The sequence below is a fragment of the Erythranthe guttata genome, chromosome 13 (assembly GCF_056151865.1).
Source record: "Erythranthe guttata isolate IM_541 chromosome 13, IM_541, whole genome shotgun sequence".
Classification (NCBI taxonomy): domain Eukaryota; kingdom Viridiplantae; phylum Streptophyta; class Magnoliopsida; order Lamiales; family Phrymaceae; genus Erythranthe; species Erythranthe guttata.
The window spans coordinates 17850259-17867405 of record NC_142545.1 but is presented as its reverse complement, the minus strand read 5'-3'; the positions used below and the strand labels follow the sequence as shown (position 1 = coordinate 17867405).

Here is a 17147-nt window from a genome sequence, read left to right as displayed (position 1 = left end):
GTAAACAGGATCGAAGTCATCGTATACCATTATTGCGTTCCTGATTTCAATTCTCTATGTACATAAGTAACATAACAGTGGGATGAAACAATTACTATTCACAAGTACTAATATACAGTTACCTATAAACCACGACTTTGAATCAACGAATTCGTATTACATTACAGTTTACACACCATGTTGGTGAACAAGGCAAACCTCATGTGATTACAGAAGCAATAAAAACACCTGAAAAACACAGCTCAAGAATGAATGTGTTCTCTCACACACTTGTCACCAAAACATCATTTTTTTCTTCTCTTACTCACTTTTCTCCTTCGGTCCTTCCAAAACGAATTCGACGTATAAATTCTTGAGAGCAATCACAACAGTAGTTATCAGCGGCCCCATTATCGCCCCCTGCAAGACAAATATCAAATTAATTCTCGAAGCTACCTAAACGCTTCTCTCGTATAAGAAAAAGTAATTACCTCGAAAGCGGAGGAGAATAATGTCATTCCACCAAGAATACTAAGACCTGTAAGATAAGCATTGTAACCAGGAACATCCTCTTTAATTTCCATAGTACCGTACTCCATAAGCGCAAGATGAATAACCATAAGTCCAACCGCAATTACGTATCTACCCTCGAGTACAAGCTGCAGAGCCGCAGGAATAGTCGAGATCCACGACGGAAAAAGAGGCATAGACGAACTAACAAAGGCAAGCCCAGTCGACATGTACAAGAAATGTATCGAGAATAATCTAAAAAGCAGCCACGTCATACAGCCTTGAAAGAAAGTGATCTCAACGGCAGCCAATAGAACCCCAGAAATTGCATTGTCCAGTACCTCAACGCACCGAGTTCTAGCGGATTGGGAAATAGGGAGCATGCACATAACCTGCTCCGTTACTCCACCAGATTCCGACGTGATAAAGAAATACAAAACCCAAAAGAAAACCATCGACTGAGAAACGAAGTTGAATAGCCCCGCTGCGCCGGAGAGAATCGAGCTAGCGATCAAGAAAACGAGCTTAGCACTGCCGCCCAAAACCGATGTACTGCTGACCAGAACACTCTGCATCACATTCATACCTTGAGAGGCGTACCCTTTCGCCTTATCCACTAAATCCTCTCGACTAATCGCCACTTCTCTAAATATCGCATCTATTTCCGTGTATATCTGCCCCCACTCGCGTTCACTGACTCTGTTTTTAATGCTCAAGATTTTCTCTGCATAGGGCGAAGGGCTCATCAGAGCCGTTGATTTCGAAGAGGAGTTATTGTCCGACGGGACTATCACGAAATGCTTGATTCCATTTACGAATTCGGACATGTTGTACTGCATTGCCAGGCTGTCGATTTGGTTGGAAACAGTTTCGTACAGCTTTGTGGAGTACGTGTCCACCATTCCAGGTACGTCGTTTTCGTCCATCCATTGCTTGACACCGATTTTCTCGGCGTAATTACTCTTTTCGACGTGGGATTTGAGTGCAAAGACCGCGTCTTTTCCTTCGACCCCGATTTTATACGAGAAGAAAATCAATCCGGACAACGACCCCACAATCATTGCAACAATCAAACCGACGGCAACGAAAGTTTTCAATCTGTTCAAAATCCCTCTAGTGAAAAAAGAACTCATCGGGAGGCGACGAAAGCTGTTGCTTCTGAATGTACTGACTCTGCTCATAGTGGATTCCACTCCACTAGAGGTGAACATAAACCCCAACGCGAGAATCGAGGCGGACCCCATCGCCCCGATTTGCTCGTAAGCCATGACGAACAGCCAGAACGACACGAGCCATTTCAACAACTTGTAGAAACCACTCTTTTTCCTTCTTAAAGGTGCGGTTTTTTCCCTCTTGAGGGCGATTCTGAGAACTAAATCTTTGATCTCGACGAGGGTTCCGACGAAGACTCGGAAAATGGCGACGGGGATCGCCAGAGTGGTCTCCGTGAGGCCTAATTTCAGGGGCTCCGACCAGAATCCGACGAGGGTCTGTTGAATCCCTCTAAGAGGGATTGAACAGATGACTGCCCACAAAATGGGGCGGAGGAAATCTTCTAGAAGCCTGTAGACTCCGTAGAGGACGACGATTGTGAAGGCGAGGCCCGCGTGGGCCATCGCTATGTAGAGGGCGAGGCGCACCTGAGGATCGTTCGAGAGGGAATCCTTGCTGCCGGCGATCGGAGGCGGCGGCGGCGGCGCGTGGGGCTCAGTCGCGGGAGCGGGGGCGGTGTTGGTCTCGGGTTTTCTGACGGAGCCGGATAGGAACATGTCTGGCCACGGATGATAGAAGCTGTTTGCTTCTGATTTGGGGTCGGAATCGTACGGCACCATCTCCATTTTTTTCAACTCTAACTCTCTCTCTCTCTCTCTCTCTCTCTCTCTCTCTCTCTCTCTCTCTCTCTCTCTCTCTCTCTCTATCTCTCTCTCTCTCTCTTTGTGAGGGTGTGACTGTGTGAGAGAGAGAGAGGGGTGACAGAGGGTTTCAGAATTTAGAGAAATTTGAAGTGGTTAAATAAATGTACAGATAGGATCCATAAAGGAAAGAAAGATCGGATGGTTGGTTGGTTGGTTGTGGACGAATGAGGGTTGTGGTTTTATTCTGCTTCTGTGTCAGATGATGATGTGTTTTTTTTCTTTTTTTAATATTTTTTTATATATTATTGACTGACTCTCTCTCTCTCTATCTGCATAAAAACTGGGGGCAATGATTGGTTATTTGGAGTTGTCAGAATGACCAGATTGCCCCTTCAGTCAATGATGTAACGTGGGCCCCACCACTTAGTAATAGAACTTGTCGGCACATATTGGGGCCATGTGGAAATTATTTAGCACATTCTATGAAGTATACTCGTTCGTTTTTTAGTTTCGTTACAATTAGCTCTATATACATTCCAAATGTCTAAAATGTCCTTCAATAATTGCTCTTTCGTGTCAGTGTTAGCTTTCTGCCCCATGTCACTGTTCTACATTACTACCATTTTAGCTATATGTATGGAGAAATTGACGTATCAGGTAATATAGTCTAACAACTGTGCGTTGAAGTGGTAGGATGTTGCCGCCACCAGAATCATCAGCTCTTTGTCATTGCAACCAAAATCAGAGAATCTGAATACGCTTCTTGCTACTGTAGCATCATAAAAATGTGGAGCTACATATCCCGATTCATTAGTTCTTCAGTAGCTATGGTATTTTTAAATTAAATGAAACTCACATTATAAATATGTTTAGAGCCTATGATACTTTTGAGGGTTTTCTTCAGAATTTTCGATTTTGAAATAATATTTTTCATTTTAATTTGAATTTGCAAAACCAATAAAATCATGGAGTTAGTTCAATAGTTTTGATTCTAATAAACACATTCTTCTGTTTCTCTTATAAATTAAATAAAATCCTAGAAAAAAACTTCAAAGATGGTAGACATTAATCTTCCTGCGTAGACAAATATACGCAGCGATACGATAAGCCAACGCCATAGCCAACAAGATCCAAACCTCCTTCATCCCTCCGTTCAAGTTCACGGTGTCGAACGACGGCGAGCTCTGCAAACTCCGGCAGCCACCCTTGCTCTCACACTCGTACATCTGATCCCCCGAATACTGCACCTTCACCAGCAATCTAAACCCGTAGTACATAAACGACACGTACTTTAGCCACTGCATAAATTTCGGAATATGCTGTACCCCCAAAAACAAACAAAAAAAAAATCAGTAATTAATTTATTTCCTTCATATATATTTTCAAGAATTCAGACAAACATTAAAAAAAAAAATACCTGAACATAATATCCACCTGTCAGAAGAAACAACATTAATATCAACGAAGCAATCATTCCCGCCCTTCTGATACTCATCACAGCTGCCCCAAACAATTCCCCTGCTCCCTAATCACAAACATTTTAAAAATTTAAAGATTACAAAGTATGTGTATATATATTTTATATATAAATATATTTGTATATATATATATATATATACTTGGCTGGTGACAGCGATGAGGAGTATCGTGGATAAAGTCAAGAAGAAGCACTCGACAGTTCGCTTGAAACCGGCCATGAAATACAATATGCACATGAAGCACGTGGGGTAAAGCAAATGCGCCACCATGTCACTCAACGTGCTGCACACGTAGTATACACTCAGCCTATACATATCCGCTTTTCGTTCCTTCACCAAATACATCTTCTCGAACGGAAACACGTACACCGCTCCGAATATCGACGAAGATGTCCAGAATATACATATGTAGAACAACAGCCCAATCTGCATGCATGCATGCAATAAATTAAATTATAAAGATGTTTTTTTGATTTAATTTTAATTAATTTAATTTTTTGGACCTGATCTCGGAGCTGGGCTTCGGTTGCGGTGCTTGATTTCCACCAGAGAAGGCCTAACAGAACGGCCACACCGAACGACTGGATTAATCGAAGCTGATCGAAGTAGTCTCTCCATCGTTCTTTAAACGTTCGTTTGAACAATATTCTGAACTGTTCGAACCAAGTGAGCGTCCAATCTAACTTGGCTTGGATGTCTAGCTGGAGCCTTTCCGGAACCTTCCGCGCCTGGTGATTCTCTTCCTTCTCTTTCGGCTCGAGTTCCACTTTGTACTTATGTTGCAGATACTGTTATATATATCGATTTACACACAAACTCATCGTATATAGTAATAATTAGAGAAAATTCAAGATTGTTGCAATAATTAATGCTCACTCTTATAACATTTTTTTCGAGTTCGGCGGTGCTTTCTTGAGAAGCAAAGAGTTCATCCGGTACGCTGATGTCATTCACTTGTCCGGTTGCTAAATCGAGCAAGAATTCAGCAGGGTTCATAGGTATCTGTGGAATGAACCTTAAACACGAAAAATATTCCATCGAATCTCGGGCTTTTCCATAGTAAACCGGATAGCCCTCTGCTATTAACAGAACTCTGTCGAATTTGTGAAACATTCTGCTCGAAGGTTGATGGATTGTTGTAATAATTGTCCTTCCTGCCTACAAAAACAAAAAAATAAAAAATTCAAACGAGGCCATATATATAGTATGTGTGTGTGTGTGTGTGTGTGTACCTTGCCAAGATCTTGAAGTATTTGTAGCAATCTATTCGCCGAAGTGGAATCGAGGCCTGAAGTTGGTTCGTCGAGCAAAAGCAAAGAAGGATCAACCAGAATTTCATGGCCTATACTTGTTCTTTTCCTTTCTCCACCAGATATACCTTTGATGAACCCGCCCCCTATTCTCGTATGGCGACATCTAACAAAGACCATCGGAAAAAAAACACACTAATACTCTTATTTAATTTAATTAATTTCTCGTGTTATATATAATTCGAAATCGAACCTCTCAAGGCCTAACTCCTTAACAATCATCTCCACCCGCTCGTACTTTTGCCGTACGCTCATTCTGCTAGGAAGTCTCAAAGAAGCAGCGAATACGAGGGTTTCTTCCACCGTCAGCTGTGGGAAAAGCACATCGTCTTGCGTAACAAAACCAATCCTGTAATACGTAAAATTATAAAATAATTAAATAAATGCTTAATATATAGATCTTGATTAGTGTGCATGCATTGATGTTTTATAAATTATAAAATTACCTTCGTTTGAGAACCGGACTGTACGAAATATCGTTATAAGTAACGGACCCTTTAACGTTTTCGTTCAACCGGCCGCCTATAATCTTCAACAGGGTAGTTTTCCCACTGCCAGATGGACCCATAAGTGCAAGAATTTCACCGGGGCCAATACTTCCGGTTATACCCTTGAGTATCTGCTTGTAGTTATCTTGTTCGATGTTCAACTGCGAGGCTACTTTCGACACAACAGCTTTAACAGGGTTGGCAGACGAACCGTTTCCTACTTTTACCTTAAACTCCACATCAGCAAACTGCACTAATTAAACACACAAACATTAATCTTTAATTAGAAAAAAAAAAAAGAAGTAAAAAGTGATTAAGATCAGCAGTGTGAATATATTAGGACTGGCCTTGAGAAAAATCGGGAGAGGGCGATCTTGTCTATTGGAGGGAATATCTTCCTCGATGTCGATTTCGGAACAGGTGTTTCGGAGATAGGGCTGCGACACGAACTCGATGTTGTGTCCGAAGCCATTGCTAGCTGTGATCTGCATGGATGGAGTCGATAGAGATGAATCTTCGATTTCGTTTTGTCTTGCGCATTCCATTTTTATTTTATTTTTACTTGGAATCTTCGATATAAGCATGTTAAGGTATGTGCATGTATGTTATATATAGTGTGTGTATAGGCATGTATGTGTGTATATATATATATTTAATTAATTTTTATTTGGTTATTGTTAGGCAGCAAGCTTTATATGCACAAGAAGAGAGTTTAGATGACTTGCTTTTTAGTTGCCACACACCTTTGGCAATGCATTTTGACTTGCATCCATTCCCTTTATTTTCTTTTTGTATGCACATTTTTTTAATTACTTATTGTTTTGTTGTAGTAATTATAGGGGAAAAGAAAGATACATTTATAATAAAAAAATAAAAATGAATGAAGATTAAATGCAATTTGCAAGAGCTTTGATTCTTGACATTGGAAGGAAATTAATCAGAAAAGAACAAGTCCTTTATTTGGCATTTTTAGGGTATGGTTATATGTTTTATTTACACACAATAACTGTAATTTTAATGAAATTGAATTAGGAAAAAACAGATATTTCTGTTTTATACTTTTATCCAATGTTTTCAAAACCGGAACCGAACAACCGACCAGGTCACGGTTGGACCGGTTCAACCGAGTTTTTATACATTTTTATTTTAAATTATTTAAAAATAGTTAAAAAAACATGGTACTGATAATTTTTTTTACCAACTAGCCTATGTGTGTGTATATGTATTTGTAGGCTCAAAAGGGAACCTTGAAGAAATTAAAAAAACGTGCGTACATTATAAAAGCGCTGTGATTGCTGAAAATCGTATAAAGCGTCAATGGCATACGACGTCGTCCAAAAGGTAAAAGCACAGAAACCCAAACCTGAGAGAGCACTTGAAGCCAGCCATGGAAGCTTCAGAGGAGATCCTGCTGGACTCGCTGGCGAACTCGGGAGTCCCGATTCCGGCCGGATTCACTTCCATCGGTAAATTCACTCCGGACACTCTCTTCTCCGTCTGCACCCACGCGCTCCGCTTGATCGACGGTCCCCACAATGCGTCGTCGTTTCCGGCATCCTTACCGGAGGATTCCATGCCTGACCGAGTCAAAATCTGCACGGAACTCGCCGACGCGTTCAATAACCTAGGGTTCGATCCGGAACTCAGCTTCCATAAGGTTCCGCTAATTCCATGCCTTTCTCTTTTCCTATACAGTTCAAAAATTTCACGTTGAGTACTGATTAGAAAACATTGTAATTTAGGCATTTATACAATTTCTTTTACTGTTTCTCGACTTACGTGGAATTCTCTCTGATGAAGTGATTTATGTTGGTTAGTTAGTTTCTCTATCCATCCAGTGAGGACTTGTATAATCTGGTGAGGTTTTTGGTCGGAAAGCTACCTGAATCTTCCGGAGCTACGGCAGTTGCTTTAAGAGATGGCGGTAACATAAGATGCACTGCCAAGGAGAAGCCCTGTGATGTGGGAGAAATTGTACAGAATGAAGAGATTTTGAATGAATTAAATGATCTGGAATTGAAGAATCGGGCACTTGAATCAATTCATATGAAGTCTCGAGATGATTTAGCTCAAAAGGCCGATGAACTTGGTTCAGTTTTAGACAATGTTGAGATCAGGGCTGAAAGTAGTGAGGGGGCTCAAAGTTCATATTCATTAGGAAGGATTGAAAGCTCAAGAAATAAGGCTTTCAGAGATCAAGACAATTCTCAGGTAAATTTCTGCTAGATTCAGTAGTTGGAGCTATGTGGTTCTTTTTCATGATTAAGTCAAAGACTCGATACAGTTTTCTCCTGGAAATAGTAGTTTTCAGTTATGTGGTTCTTTTTCACCCAAATGTGTGTTGACATTGAAGCCAATGCTGAAAAAAAAATCACAAAGTACGATAAATCAGCAACTTTTTGAACTTTTATTGACATTTTAGTTAAGAAATAACTGAGTGAGTCGTTCTTGTAAAGAGCGCATATGATGTTTATGACGACAAAATATTCTAAATTGCAGCATCTTGATGAGGAACTGGGATTGTTAAAAGCAGCTGTTGAAATGGTATCTGATGGCCAACGTCCTGTTGAGTTTTACATTGAACAACTCAATGATCAAGTGGAGGCCAAAAGACATAAGCTGAAGGAACTGGAGTCTGAATGGTAAGGATTTTGGTTATGCTTCCACATAAACCAATAGACTCGGTGAAGGATTTTCCATCATTTCTTCCTACGTTAACCTTTTATCATTGTTGTCAATTGATCTTTGAGTAGTACAAGTCTAATCGAAGCAGCATCGTAAATATTTTCCGGAAAGAGCGTGACCTTGAACATCTAATGCAGGGATGTGATCGAAAAACCTCTGCAAGAGAAGAAAATAAATCTTGAGCAAACTCTCTCTGCACTCTATCCTGAGGCTAGTGGGAAGCTTACTGGAACTAAAGAAATTGAGTCGGAAGTAGAATCTATTCTAGCTGAGATCAAAAGAAGGTAATTCGATTGTTAGTTATGCATTTCTTCTGCAACTATACAAGAAATAACTAGCTTGAATAATTAAACAAATATCCTATTCTACATTTTAGATTTCCTTTTGACTCTTACAGTTTACCAAGGAGAAATTGGATATTCATAAGCTGCTCAAACTAGTGTAGTTGATGACCTTATGCGTTTATGTTTTCTGTGCTACGCTCCAATGGTACCACTTTATAAAGTAGTAAAAGATACCTATGTCGTATAATTCATCATTCACAACATACAGCCATTATTTTTAACAACTCTGTTCCGGATACACTATACTTTGTTCATTGACTTCGGTCTACGTATGATTAGAGAACACCATCAGAATACAATTACGGAATCTTACTGTTTGTGCTCACTTTGGAGAACCTACTTGCTAGCTTAGGCATATCATTAAAATAATTTGAATATTCTGTGCTAACAGTATTTTAAAATCTCTGCTTATGATCATTCCTCTTCTATTTCGTTCGTTTTTTGTCTCTTTGAGCAACCATAATTCAGCCTTTATCTCAGAGATGTTGGGTGTTTTTTTGTGGGACATATGTTTTTCTTAGAATTCCTCAAAGTAGCATGTCTATCTTGTATCCCATACAGGGAGGAGGAACACACTAAGCTCTCATCAGATCTCGAGAAACAGCTCAAGGTGGCACCGAGAAAATCCTACATTGAGCGGATCAATGAAATCACGAAAAATAGCAGGAAACAGGATAATGACATACAGGGGATCCTGAAAGATACAAGGGAGCTCCAGTTGGAGAGCAATACCATCCGAGAACGCCTTAATCGAACTTATGCAATAGTCGATGAGACAATTTTCAGGTAATAAATCTTCTTTTTGCAACTCTCCCGTGGCCCCACATATATACGGGATTATTCGGAGAAGTCCTTTCTTAATTGTCGTATTCACACTAAAGAACACTTGCAGGGAAGCCAAGAAAGATCCTGTTGCTCGACAAGCTTACAGGCTTCTAAAAGACATCCATGAGAGCTTTGAACAGATTGCGGAAACAATTCTCGCCTCTGACAGAAGTCGAAGAGATGCAGCTGATTATGAAACCAAGCTCTCAAATGTTAGTGCTAGAAGCTTGAACATGAGCAAGCTGCAAGCAGATCTTGAAGCCATTAGAAAAGAAAATGACCTCCTTGAGCAGCGCATTAACGAAGAATCCCTCAATCCGCAGTTCAATTAGAGGATGTACTACCTGTTAAGAGCTTTTGCGCTGATGATAGCGCCTCACCGTTTCTCTGCATTCTTACTTTCTTTTTTAACTCTGGGTGTCGATAAAAATGTAACATTTATAAGTTTAAAGGCAATTCTTTTATGTCAGTTGGATTAGTTGAGTCAAGAAACAATAGTAGCTCGAAAATCTGGTTTAGTGCAGAGATTGCAGTTAGTGTTGGTGAAAAAACAACAGAGCTTCAACAACTACTGAAATCCCATTGCTAGAGCTTAAGTTAACTTCATTAAAACTAGTCCAAAATAATTAGCATCAAATACCAGATACGAGAGCAAGAGAGAGAGAGAGGGGGGGAAAAAGACATTTACTTTCCTAGTCCTAAAGTTCGTGTCGAATTGTTTGCAGAAGAATCAGACAGCAGAAACATTCGACGTATCAAAAATGCTTCGTCGTTTCTTATTCTGCTCTTCCTTCTCTTGACGCTCGTAGTGCTTTTGGGCATGACTCGCAACTTGCGTCGCGTTTCTTGTTAGCACAACGTATCTTGAGATGCTTTTCCAATCTCCTTTCCCATACTTCTCCAAACCAAGAAGAAACAACCTGTAAAATACACACATAGGAAAATACAAATATGTCATTCTCAATGATTTTACACAAAAAGCTCCCTGTAAAAATCCTTACTTTGTAACAATGGATGATTAGAAAAATCAAAAAAAAAAAAAGAAGAAAAAAAAAAACGGAAAATAATGATTATGCACTTCAATAAGTTTACGGTTTACCTATGTTCCTCTTCGGTCCACGGTCTGCCGGCTTTTCTCTGTGGGCCGATTTGCTTCTTCTCCGGTTTAGGGCATTTTTGGGGTTCCGTCGATCGGGATAAACTCGTATCAGCATATTCCGGCGACGGAATCAGCCCTGCCTCGATCGCCGTCACGTCGTCCAGCAAAACGGCGTAGTGTCGCTCGACTTCCGCCGCAGACTTGGTCCCAAGCCTGGCCGCGATTTTCGCCCACCGATTGGGGAAATTTTCGGGGAATTCCACCAAACTGTTCTCGAATTGCTTGTCTTCTTCCCACGTCCACCTCGAATTCTCCACCTCGAAATCAACCATCACGATCGCGCGTTTACCGATTCCGATTCTTCTTCTTCTTCTTCGTCGTCTTCTCTTTCACATTGATGATTGCGTAGCAGGGTTTAATTCTTATTTTATTTCCTTTTCTAGGTTAACAAAACTCATAAATTCAGGATCAAGGCCGAAGATTGGCATTTGAATTCACGCGGATCATGTGAACAAATTATTTCATGGCAAATTAGGGCACAATTTCTCTGAACAAAAAAAGTGAGTATTTACGGGTTAGATTTGCTCGGGTTGATTCCCCTTTCACTTTTTTTTTGTTTCTGTTGTTCGGAGACAACCAAACTCGTATATCTAACCCGTCGGAATACTCTTCTCAGCATCAAGATTTCTTTGTTTGGTTTGATCACACTTTATAAAGGTCGATAATTATTATTTTATTTTATTTTTTATTTTTTTGTGGATTGAAAATTCCTTTTTACTAAATTTTCTCCTTGAAGGTAGGAGCAATAAACTAAATAATTAATTAAAAAAATAAACTAAATAAAAATAAATAAATGGAGTTGTTATTAATAAACTACAAAATAAACAAATCCACCACAATTGAAATGAATTTCGAAATTCCGAAACTTCTGGAATTAGATTTTTCTACTTTCGAAAAAGTTAAATTTTTTTTTTTTCGAAAAATCTATTCCGATCCGTTCCGTCGGACTTTCAACCCCTAGTTTGTTTGGACATGTTACATGTATATAAATAGTTTTCTATTTTTTTCCGGTAACACAAATATAACAAGGTAATTGTATTATTTTATTTATTTATTTATTTTTAAAAATTTCGTATCCATTTTTCAGTCACCAAAAATCCGGAACCACATTTTGCACCCGGATATAAATTCGACCCGACTGTTTACGGTATTGGATCTGTTACTCGGTTGACATTCGACAATTCCCAATTTATTTTCATTTTTATCAGTTGAGCTTGAGCTAATCTGAAGCTATGGAAACTTGTGCATTTCAAATCCGTCCCCACTTCCCACTCCTCTCCGCTTCTACGAGGTGATGAACTACTGCTTTTTGCTCATACTTTGTTTTTTTCATTTCTTCCAGAATTCTCGTTTTTTTCCTTCGAATTTGTAATGTGAATATGTTGTTTGTAGCAGATTCGCCGATTGCGTATGTTTGACTGTACATATACTGGGTAATCCTTGTTCGTTTTGATATTGATTTATGTAATTCTCAGAGATGAATTTTAGTTTGTTAATTTTTGCTGTTGTGTTGAATCTGTGAGCAATATTTAGGTGTTTTTACAATCGAAAATAAGATTCCAATGTTGGGTGTTCGTGATCGTGACAGTCATGTGAAATTGATGATATGTATGTTCTGGGGAAATCCGAAACACAGCCAGTCAGTAAACTTTGTGGCAAATTGTTTAAAATTTCATGATCAAGAGTTATAGCATTCGATAACTAGGATAACTGTTGAGCGTCTCTATCGAAGCTTTGGATGCAAAAATTTTAGTTCTTAGCATCTTATGCTATTGCTAAACATTTAAATACTCGATAAAAAAAAAATTGTTATGTGCACACCGAGTATAAATTGCTGAATCTCAGTGATATTTCGAGTAGGAAAACTAATAAACTCATCAAGGTTTCTGCACAAAGAAACTCGGAGAATGGATATTCATCGATTGCAGCAGATAAGGTATTAAGAAGAGTGATTTTGCAGCTTGTGGGATTTAATGTAATTTTTGGAAATGCTTGTGCTGTACTTGCTGCACCTCTGCAGGAGATGAAAGAACCAGATGTCCTCAGGTAAATTCTGTTTCGATTTGTTTTTTGTTTTTTTTATTTCTGTAATAGAGTATGTTCTTATGCATGATGGCTGCTCTGGTTTTGAAGCATTTAGGACACTGAAGCTTGCTAGTGGAGTTAGAATACAAGGTAAATTATTCCCCGTTTTTTTTTTTTTTTTTTAATTTATAAAGCCTGTATATATCACTGTGCTTCCGTAGCAAGACATAAAATGTGATTGTGGATCTTACGAAAACATTTCGTAAGATTCGAGTTATCTTTGCATCTCTGCGTCAAATGAATTTTGAAATTCCAGTTATGCAAATTATTTATCTTTTGTTAACAAGATCACCATGTTGGTCAAACACAATTACCGAGCAATATAATTCAGATACGTGTTTTAGCTTAATTAATTCTATGATGTTTAACTAGTTTATGGATATCTGTCTTAAGACATTGTTGAAGGACAAGGCACGGAAGCTCGTGAAGGGGACACTGTAGAATTTAATTACGTATGCCGGAGGTCGAATGGGTATTTTGTTCACAGGTATAATTACATGTTGGGAGTGATTATATGTGAACTAGGCTGTATATTCTTCATTTATTTCTAAAACTTGTTACGTGTTATTTTAATTTTCTTGTTCTGTAATGAATGATTTTTGAACTCTGATGAAATTTGTTTTCCCTGTAGCACTGTCGATCAGTTCAGTGGAGAGAGTAGCCCGGTTATACTTCGTCTGGATGACGAGCAGGTTAGCATATGATCTGGCTATACGAGTACTAATGCAAAAATACTATAAACCGTACCATATTGAGTTATTGTCGATTTGTTTAAATCTGAGTTTCAATATTTGGATACGACAGATAATAAGAGGCCTAAAGGAGGTTTTGATTGGCATGAAGAGTGGAGGTTGGTTCAAATTCAATATGTACTAAATTTGGATTTCTTGTAACGAAGAATATATACTGACTATCGCGTTGACGTACTTTAGGAAAGCGAAGAGCTTTAATACCTCCTTCTGTAGGATACGTTACTGAAACCCTACAACCAATTCCTGAAGAGGTCGATTCTTTTTTTCTTCTTTCGGTTGGTACAAATTTTTAATATTATGTTTCCTTTCTAACGGTGACGATGATTTTGGTGCAGTTTGGTCCTCGGCGTAGCCTTTTGTCTCATTCGAAGGAGCCTTTAGTGTTTGAAGTCCAGCTCCTGAAAGTTGTATGAGGAGTAATCAATCTCTTTTAGGTTTTGAAAACCTGTCATGTAAATTGAAATTGGTGGATCATATGTTCTCTGGTTAACTACAATAGTTGCTTATATTTATTGCTTTGATTATCATCTTTGTTTTTAGGGCAAATTACGGCCATCCTCTAAGGTAAGGTCAAATTACAACCACCTTCCCAACTATGTATTATTTACGAAAAAACCTCTATTTAAATAGGTAAATTTGAAATCGTAAGGGTGGACATGTAAGACAATACATGTTAATGAGTGGTGGTAATTACCTAATATGAGGGATTTTTACGTAATTTGATCTTGTTTTAATGATATTATCTTCTCAATTTGTAATAGTTCAAATTATTTCATTAAGTATCTAGAAAGGGGTTCAAAATGTTTAATGTAGATTCTAATTTTTTATCCAATTTTAATTTTCGAAAATTTATAGATCACTGAAAAACTGAAAATTTCCAAATTCCACACCCAATTTGATTCAAAACTTTCCGAAATTGGAAAAAAAAATATTTAATCCCAATTTCCAATTTCTAAATTATTCGTTTAAAAAAATTGAATTGGAATTAATTTTGAATTGAAATAAATTCAAAACGTGTTAATTCCAATAAGCAAGACTTGAATAGTGGGGCAAGCAAAATACGCAATTACCGTTTCTTAACAAGTACGATTGCCAGTGGTTTTGATTTGGTGAAGGGGTTCCTCCATTAACAAGCAAGCTTTCAATCAATCCTCCATAGCAAACAAATACCAAAATCGATTCCTCGAAAAATGCAGAATTGGTTTTCAGGGGGCGTTGGTAGTGATGAAACTTCTCCCCAGCAGCCCAAGTTGTCTTCGTCCTCTTCTCTGCTTGCAGATTGGAATTCATACGCCGCCGCTAGATCTTCCGAAGAGAGTAGCAGCGGCTCCCTCGTCGGTGTTTTTGATATCGAATCCGCTGTCAGGTCCGCCAACGACACCGTTTCCGGCACCTTCAATGTGTAAGATCTAGATCCTTCCTTAGCGTGCTCTCTCTCTCTCTCTCTCTCTCTCTCTCTCTCTCATCATTTATTGCTCGCAATCTGAATTATTTCTCCGAAACATATGAATCATTTTGATGATTAGTCGATTGTTTTTTGTGTAAATTACCTTGATGAATACTGGATGGAGAAAGTTTTGAGTTTCATGTTGAAACACGAGAGATTAAACCCTAGGTACCTTTGCTGTCAGTTTCATGATACATTATCAATAAGATTCAACATTCCAATCAGCCCTCCAGCTTGAGAAATTGTTGTTTCAAGTGTTGTTATAGTTTAAAGCTTCCTGTAGAAATTTCAACATTTTGTTACAGAATTCAGAACTAACTATATCAGATGTAGTGTTAACACTATTGGCAGGTCGATATTCTTTGTCCTAATCAAAATTTGTGGAATGCAGTTACTGAAATAGTTACTGAAATTGTTTCTAATATTTAATTGACTAATGAAAATCTGGTAGATAATGAAGAAACGGGGATTCAGTATTAATCTCTAAGTTGCATACTAATTATATGATTGGAAAACATGCATGCAAGAACTCCAGATGATATGTATGAACACGTGGTATGTAATTATAGTTCTGTTCTAGTTAGACGACGGGACTTCGAAGGATATCTTTGTGCCTTAGAAAAATTCATCCAGGATAGCATATTATTCTAGGATTTTAAAGATTGAAATTCTAGTGATACAATCACTGCAAGTGAGTTAAAAGCTTATCCCTGCCACTGATGATTTTAAATTTCTCTTTCTTACAGAAAACATACATTAAAAGATTATTCCGATTCTACTTTCATATCCTCTACATTATTTTCAAAATTTTCTCAAACGTGCAATTTCTTGGTCCAGGGTTTCGAAAGGAGTGAGAGATATACCCGGAAACTTTCAGTCTGCCACGAGTAGCATCCCTTCTGGAAAAGCACTCATGTATTTTGGCTTGCTATTAGCAAGTGGAGTTTTCTTTATATTTATAGCATTCACTCTATTCCTTCCGGTGATCGTGTTGGTGCCTCAGAAATTCGCCCTCTGCTTTACTGCCGGGTGTGCCTTCATCATCGGTTCGTTTTTTGCCCTTAAAGGTCCAAAGAATCAGTTTACCCACATGTCATCAAAGGAGGTACCAAATTACTTCTAATAAAATAAAATAAAATCTACTCTCTTTCGCTGCATCTTCTCTAATACATATTCTTATGTTTTTTTCTACAGAGGCTCCCGTTTACATTAGGGTTCCTTGGCAGCATGATTGGCACCATTTATGTCTCTATGGTCCTTCATAGCTATGTTTTATCTGTGCTCTTTTCTGTGCTTCAGGTATTAAAACTTTGATTAAGCAATTTCTGAGCTGGCAATTAGATTCCATACACTAATTATATTTTATTCATGTATAGGTTATGGCTCTAGCATACTATGCAATCTCTTACTTTCCGGGTGGATCAGCTGGGCTGAAGTTCATTTCGTCATCGTTGACATCTTCCGTTTTGAAGTGCTTTGGCAGGTGACACGGTAAGGAATACATTTGTAGTTCTTTGTTTTTTTGAACGGAAGAATATACTTGTTAAAGCCATATGGTGGTATTTTATATTTCAATAGCTTCCATTATGCTCAGAAATTTTCCCCATAGTGATTTAGTGACATTATATTCGAGTCCTTAACCATGATTTCACCTTGCATATCATTTGAATTAGGGATGTGATTTGTTTCCCTAATATATTCTTTATTCGAGAAAATCATAAGCAGTAAGTTTTGTCAAATTAAAAATGGACTTTGATTACAGATGTTGATCACTTCCCATAGGAACTGTATCAAACATCATGACTTGGATTTACGATTTTATTTTCTGTGAACGCCTTTAAATGAATTCATTTTACTATGAATATCAAACTTTTAGCTTTCGATTAGTTCTTGAATAATTGTGGTGGGTTTAAAGTTTATACAATATGCAGTTCGTTCGAACGCATTTAAAAGTTTTTTATTACATAGCACATAAAAAGTTGTCTGGTCTTGGTCACTAAGGAGACATAGGGGGTCACATTAATTAGAAAAATACTAGGTTTATTCAACATGGGGGAGTAGATACTAGACAATGCTCCTAACTCAAACTTGTTCTCACCATCTCGGACCAATTCATTCTCCTGTTTTAACGTTAATTCTATGTTACACCCGGTTAAGATTACAATTCGTGATTCTTTTTACTATTGATCTACACACCAATGTGGATGTGTGTGTTTGTGTGTATATGAA

General features: G+C 38.2%; 6 protein-coding genes across 7 annotated transcripts; 3 read left to right on the top strand and 3 right to left on the bottom strand.

The window, feature by feature from the left end:
* Positions 1 to 118: 118 nt before the first annotated feature.
* Positions 119 to 2498, bottom strand: LOC105968721 (transmembrane protein C9orf5 protein). Its single transcript, XM_012993370.2, has 2 exons — positions 471 to 2498; positions 119 to 399 (listed from the first exon to the last, which is right to left on the bottom strand). Exons 1-2 carry the CDS (start codon positions 2325 to 2327, stop codon positions 301 to 303), a joined length of 1956 nt encoding a protein of 651 aa, XP_012848824.2. The 5' UTR covers positions 2328 to 2498; the 3' UTR covers positions 119 to 300.
* A 760-nt stretch (positions 2499 to 3258) lies between these two features.
* Positions 3259 to 8462, bottom strand: ABCG26 (ABC-2 type transporter family protein). 2 transcript variants are annotated; one of them, XM_088812041.1, is made up of 11 exons: positions 7401 to 8462; positions 6985 to 7308; positions 5969 to 6106; positions 5580 to 5869; positions 5327 to 5482; positions 5056 to 5239; positions 4700 to 4981; positions 4327 to 4611; positions 3965 to 4249; positions 3763 to 3870; positions 3259 to 3664 (listed from the first exon to the last, which is right to left on the bottom strand). In XM_088812041.1, exons 4-11 carry the CDS (start codon positions 5699 to 5701, stop codon positions 3395 to 3397), a joined length of 1692 nt encoding a protein of 563 aa, XP_088668167.1. In that variant the 5' UTR covers positions 5702 to 5869; positions 5969 to 6106; positions 6985 to 7308; positions 7401 to 8462; the 3' UTR covers positions 3259 to 3394. The 2 variants fall into 2 exon arrangements, with proteins under 2 accessions (XP_088668167.1, XP_012849226.2); XM_012993772.2 differs by lacking the exons at positions 6985 to 7308; positions 7401 to 8462 and having other exon boundaries at positions 5969 to 6259.
* On the top strand, positions 7009 to 9944 carry LOC105968804 (coiled-coil protein). Its single transcript, XM_012993476.2, has 6 exons — positions 7009 to 7278; positions 7443 to 7832; positions 8121 to 8263; positions 8444 to 8590; positions 9212 to 9436; positions 9543 to 9944. Exons 1-6 carry the CDS (start codon positions 7009 to 7011, stop codon positions 9805 to 9807), a joined length of 1440 nt encoding a protein of 479 aa, XP_012848930.2. The 3' UTR covers positions 9808 to 9944.
* Positions 9945 to 10035: 91 nt separating this feature from the next.
* LOC105968807 (transcription factor DIVARICATA) lies at positions 10036 to 10906 on the bottom strand. The gene is made up of 2 exons (XM_012993479.2): positions 10575 to 10906; positions 10036 to 10395 (listed from the first exon to the last, which is right to left on the bottom strand). The coding sequence occupies exons 1-2, from the start codon at positions 10904 to 10906 to the stop codon at positions 10206 to 10208; spliced, it is 522 nt and encodes a 173-aa protein (XP_012848933.1). The 3' UTR covers positions 10036 to 10205.
* Positions 10907 to 11265: 359 nt separating this feature from the next.
* LOC105968805 (FKBP-like peptidyl-prolyl cis-trans isomerase family protein) lies at positions 11266 to 13998 on the top strand. The gene is made up of 8 exons (XM_012993477.2): positions 11266 to 11925; positions 12495 to 12680; positions 12775 to 12809; positions 13113 to 13206; positions 13351 to 13411; positions 13524 to 13569; positions 13652 to 13722; positions 13807 to 13998. Exons 1-8 carry the CDS (start codon positions 11867 to 11869, stop codon positions 13882 to 13884), a joined length of 630 nt encoding a protein of 209 aa, XP_012848931.1. The 5' UTR covers positions 11266 to 11866; the 3' UTR covers positions 13885 to 13998.
* Positions 13999 to 14503: 505 nt separating this feature from the next.
* LOC105969172 (protein transport protein sft2) lies at positions 14504 to 16804 on the top strand. Its single transcript, XM_012993918.2, has 4 exons — positions 14504 to 14873; positions 15756 to 16023; positions 16113 to 16217; positions 16295 to 16804. The coding sequence occupies exons 1-4, from the start codon at positions 14662 to 14664 to the stop codon at positions 16403 to 16405; spliced, it is 696 nt and encodes a 231-aa protein (XP_012849372.1). The 5' UTR covers positions 14504 to 14661; the 3' UTR covers positions 16406 to 16804.
* Positions 16805 to 17147: the final 343 nt, after the last annotated feature.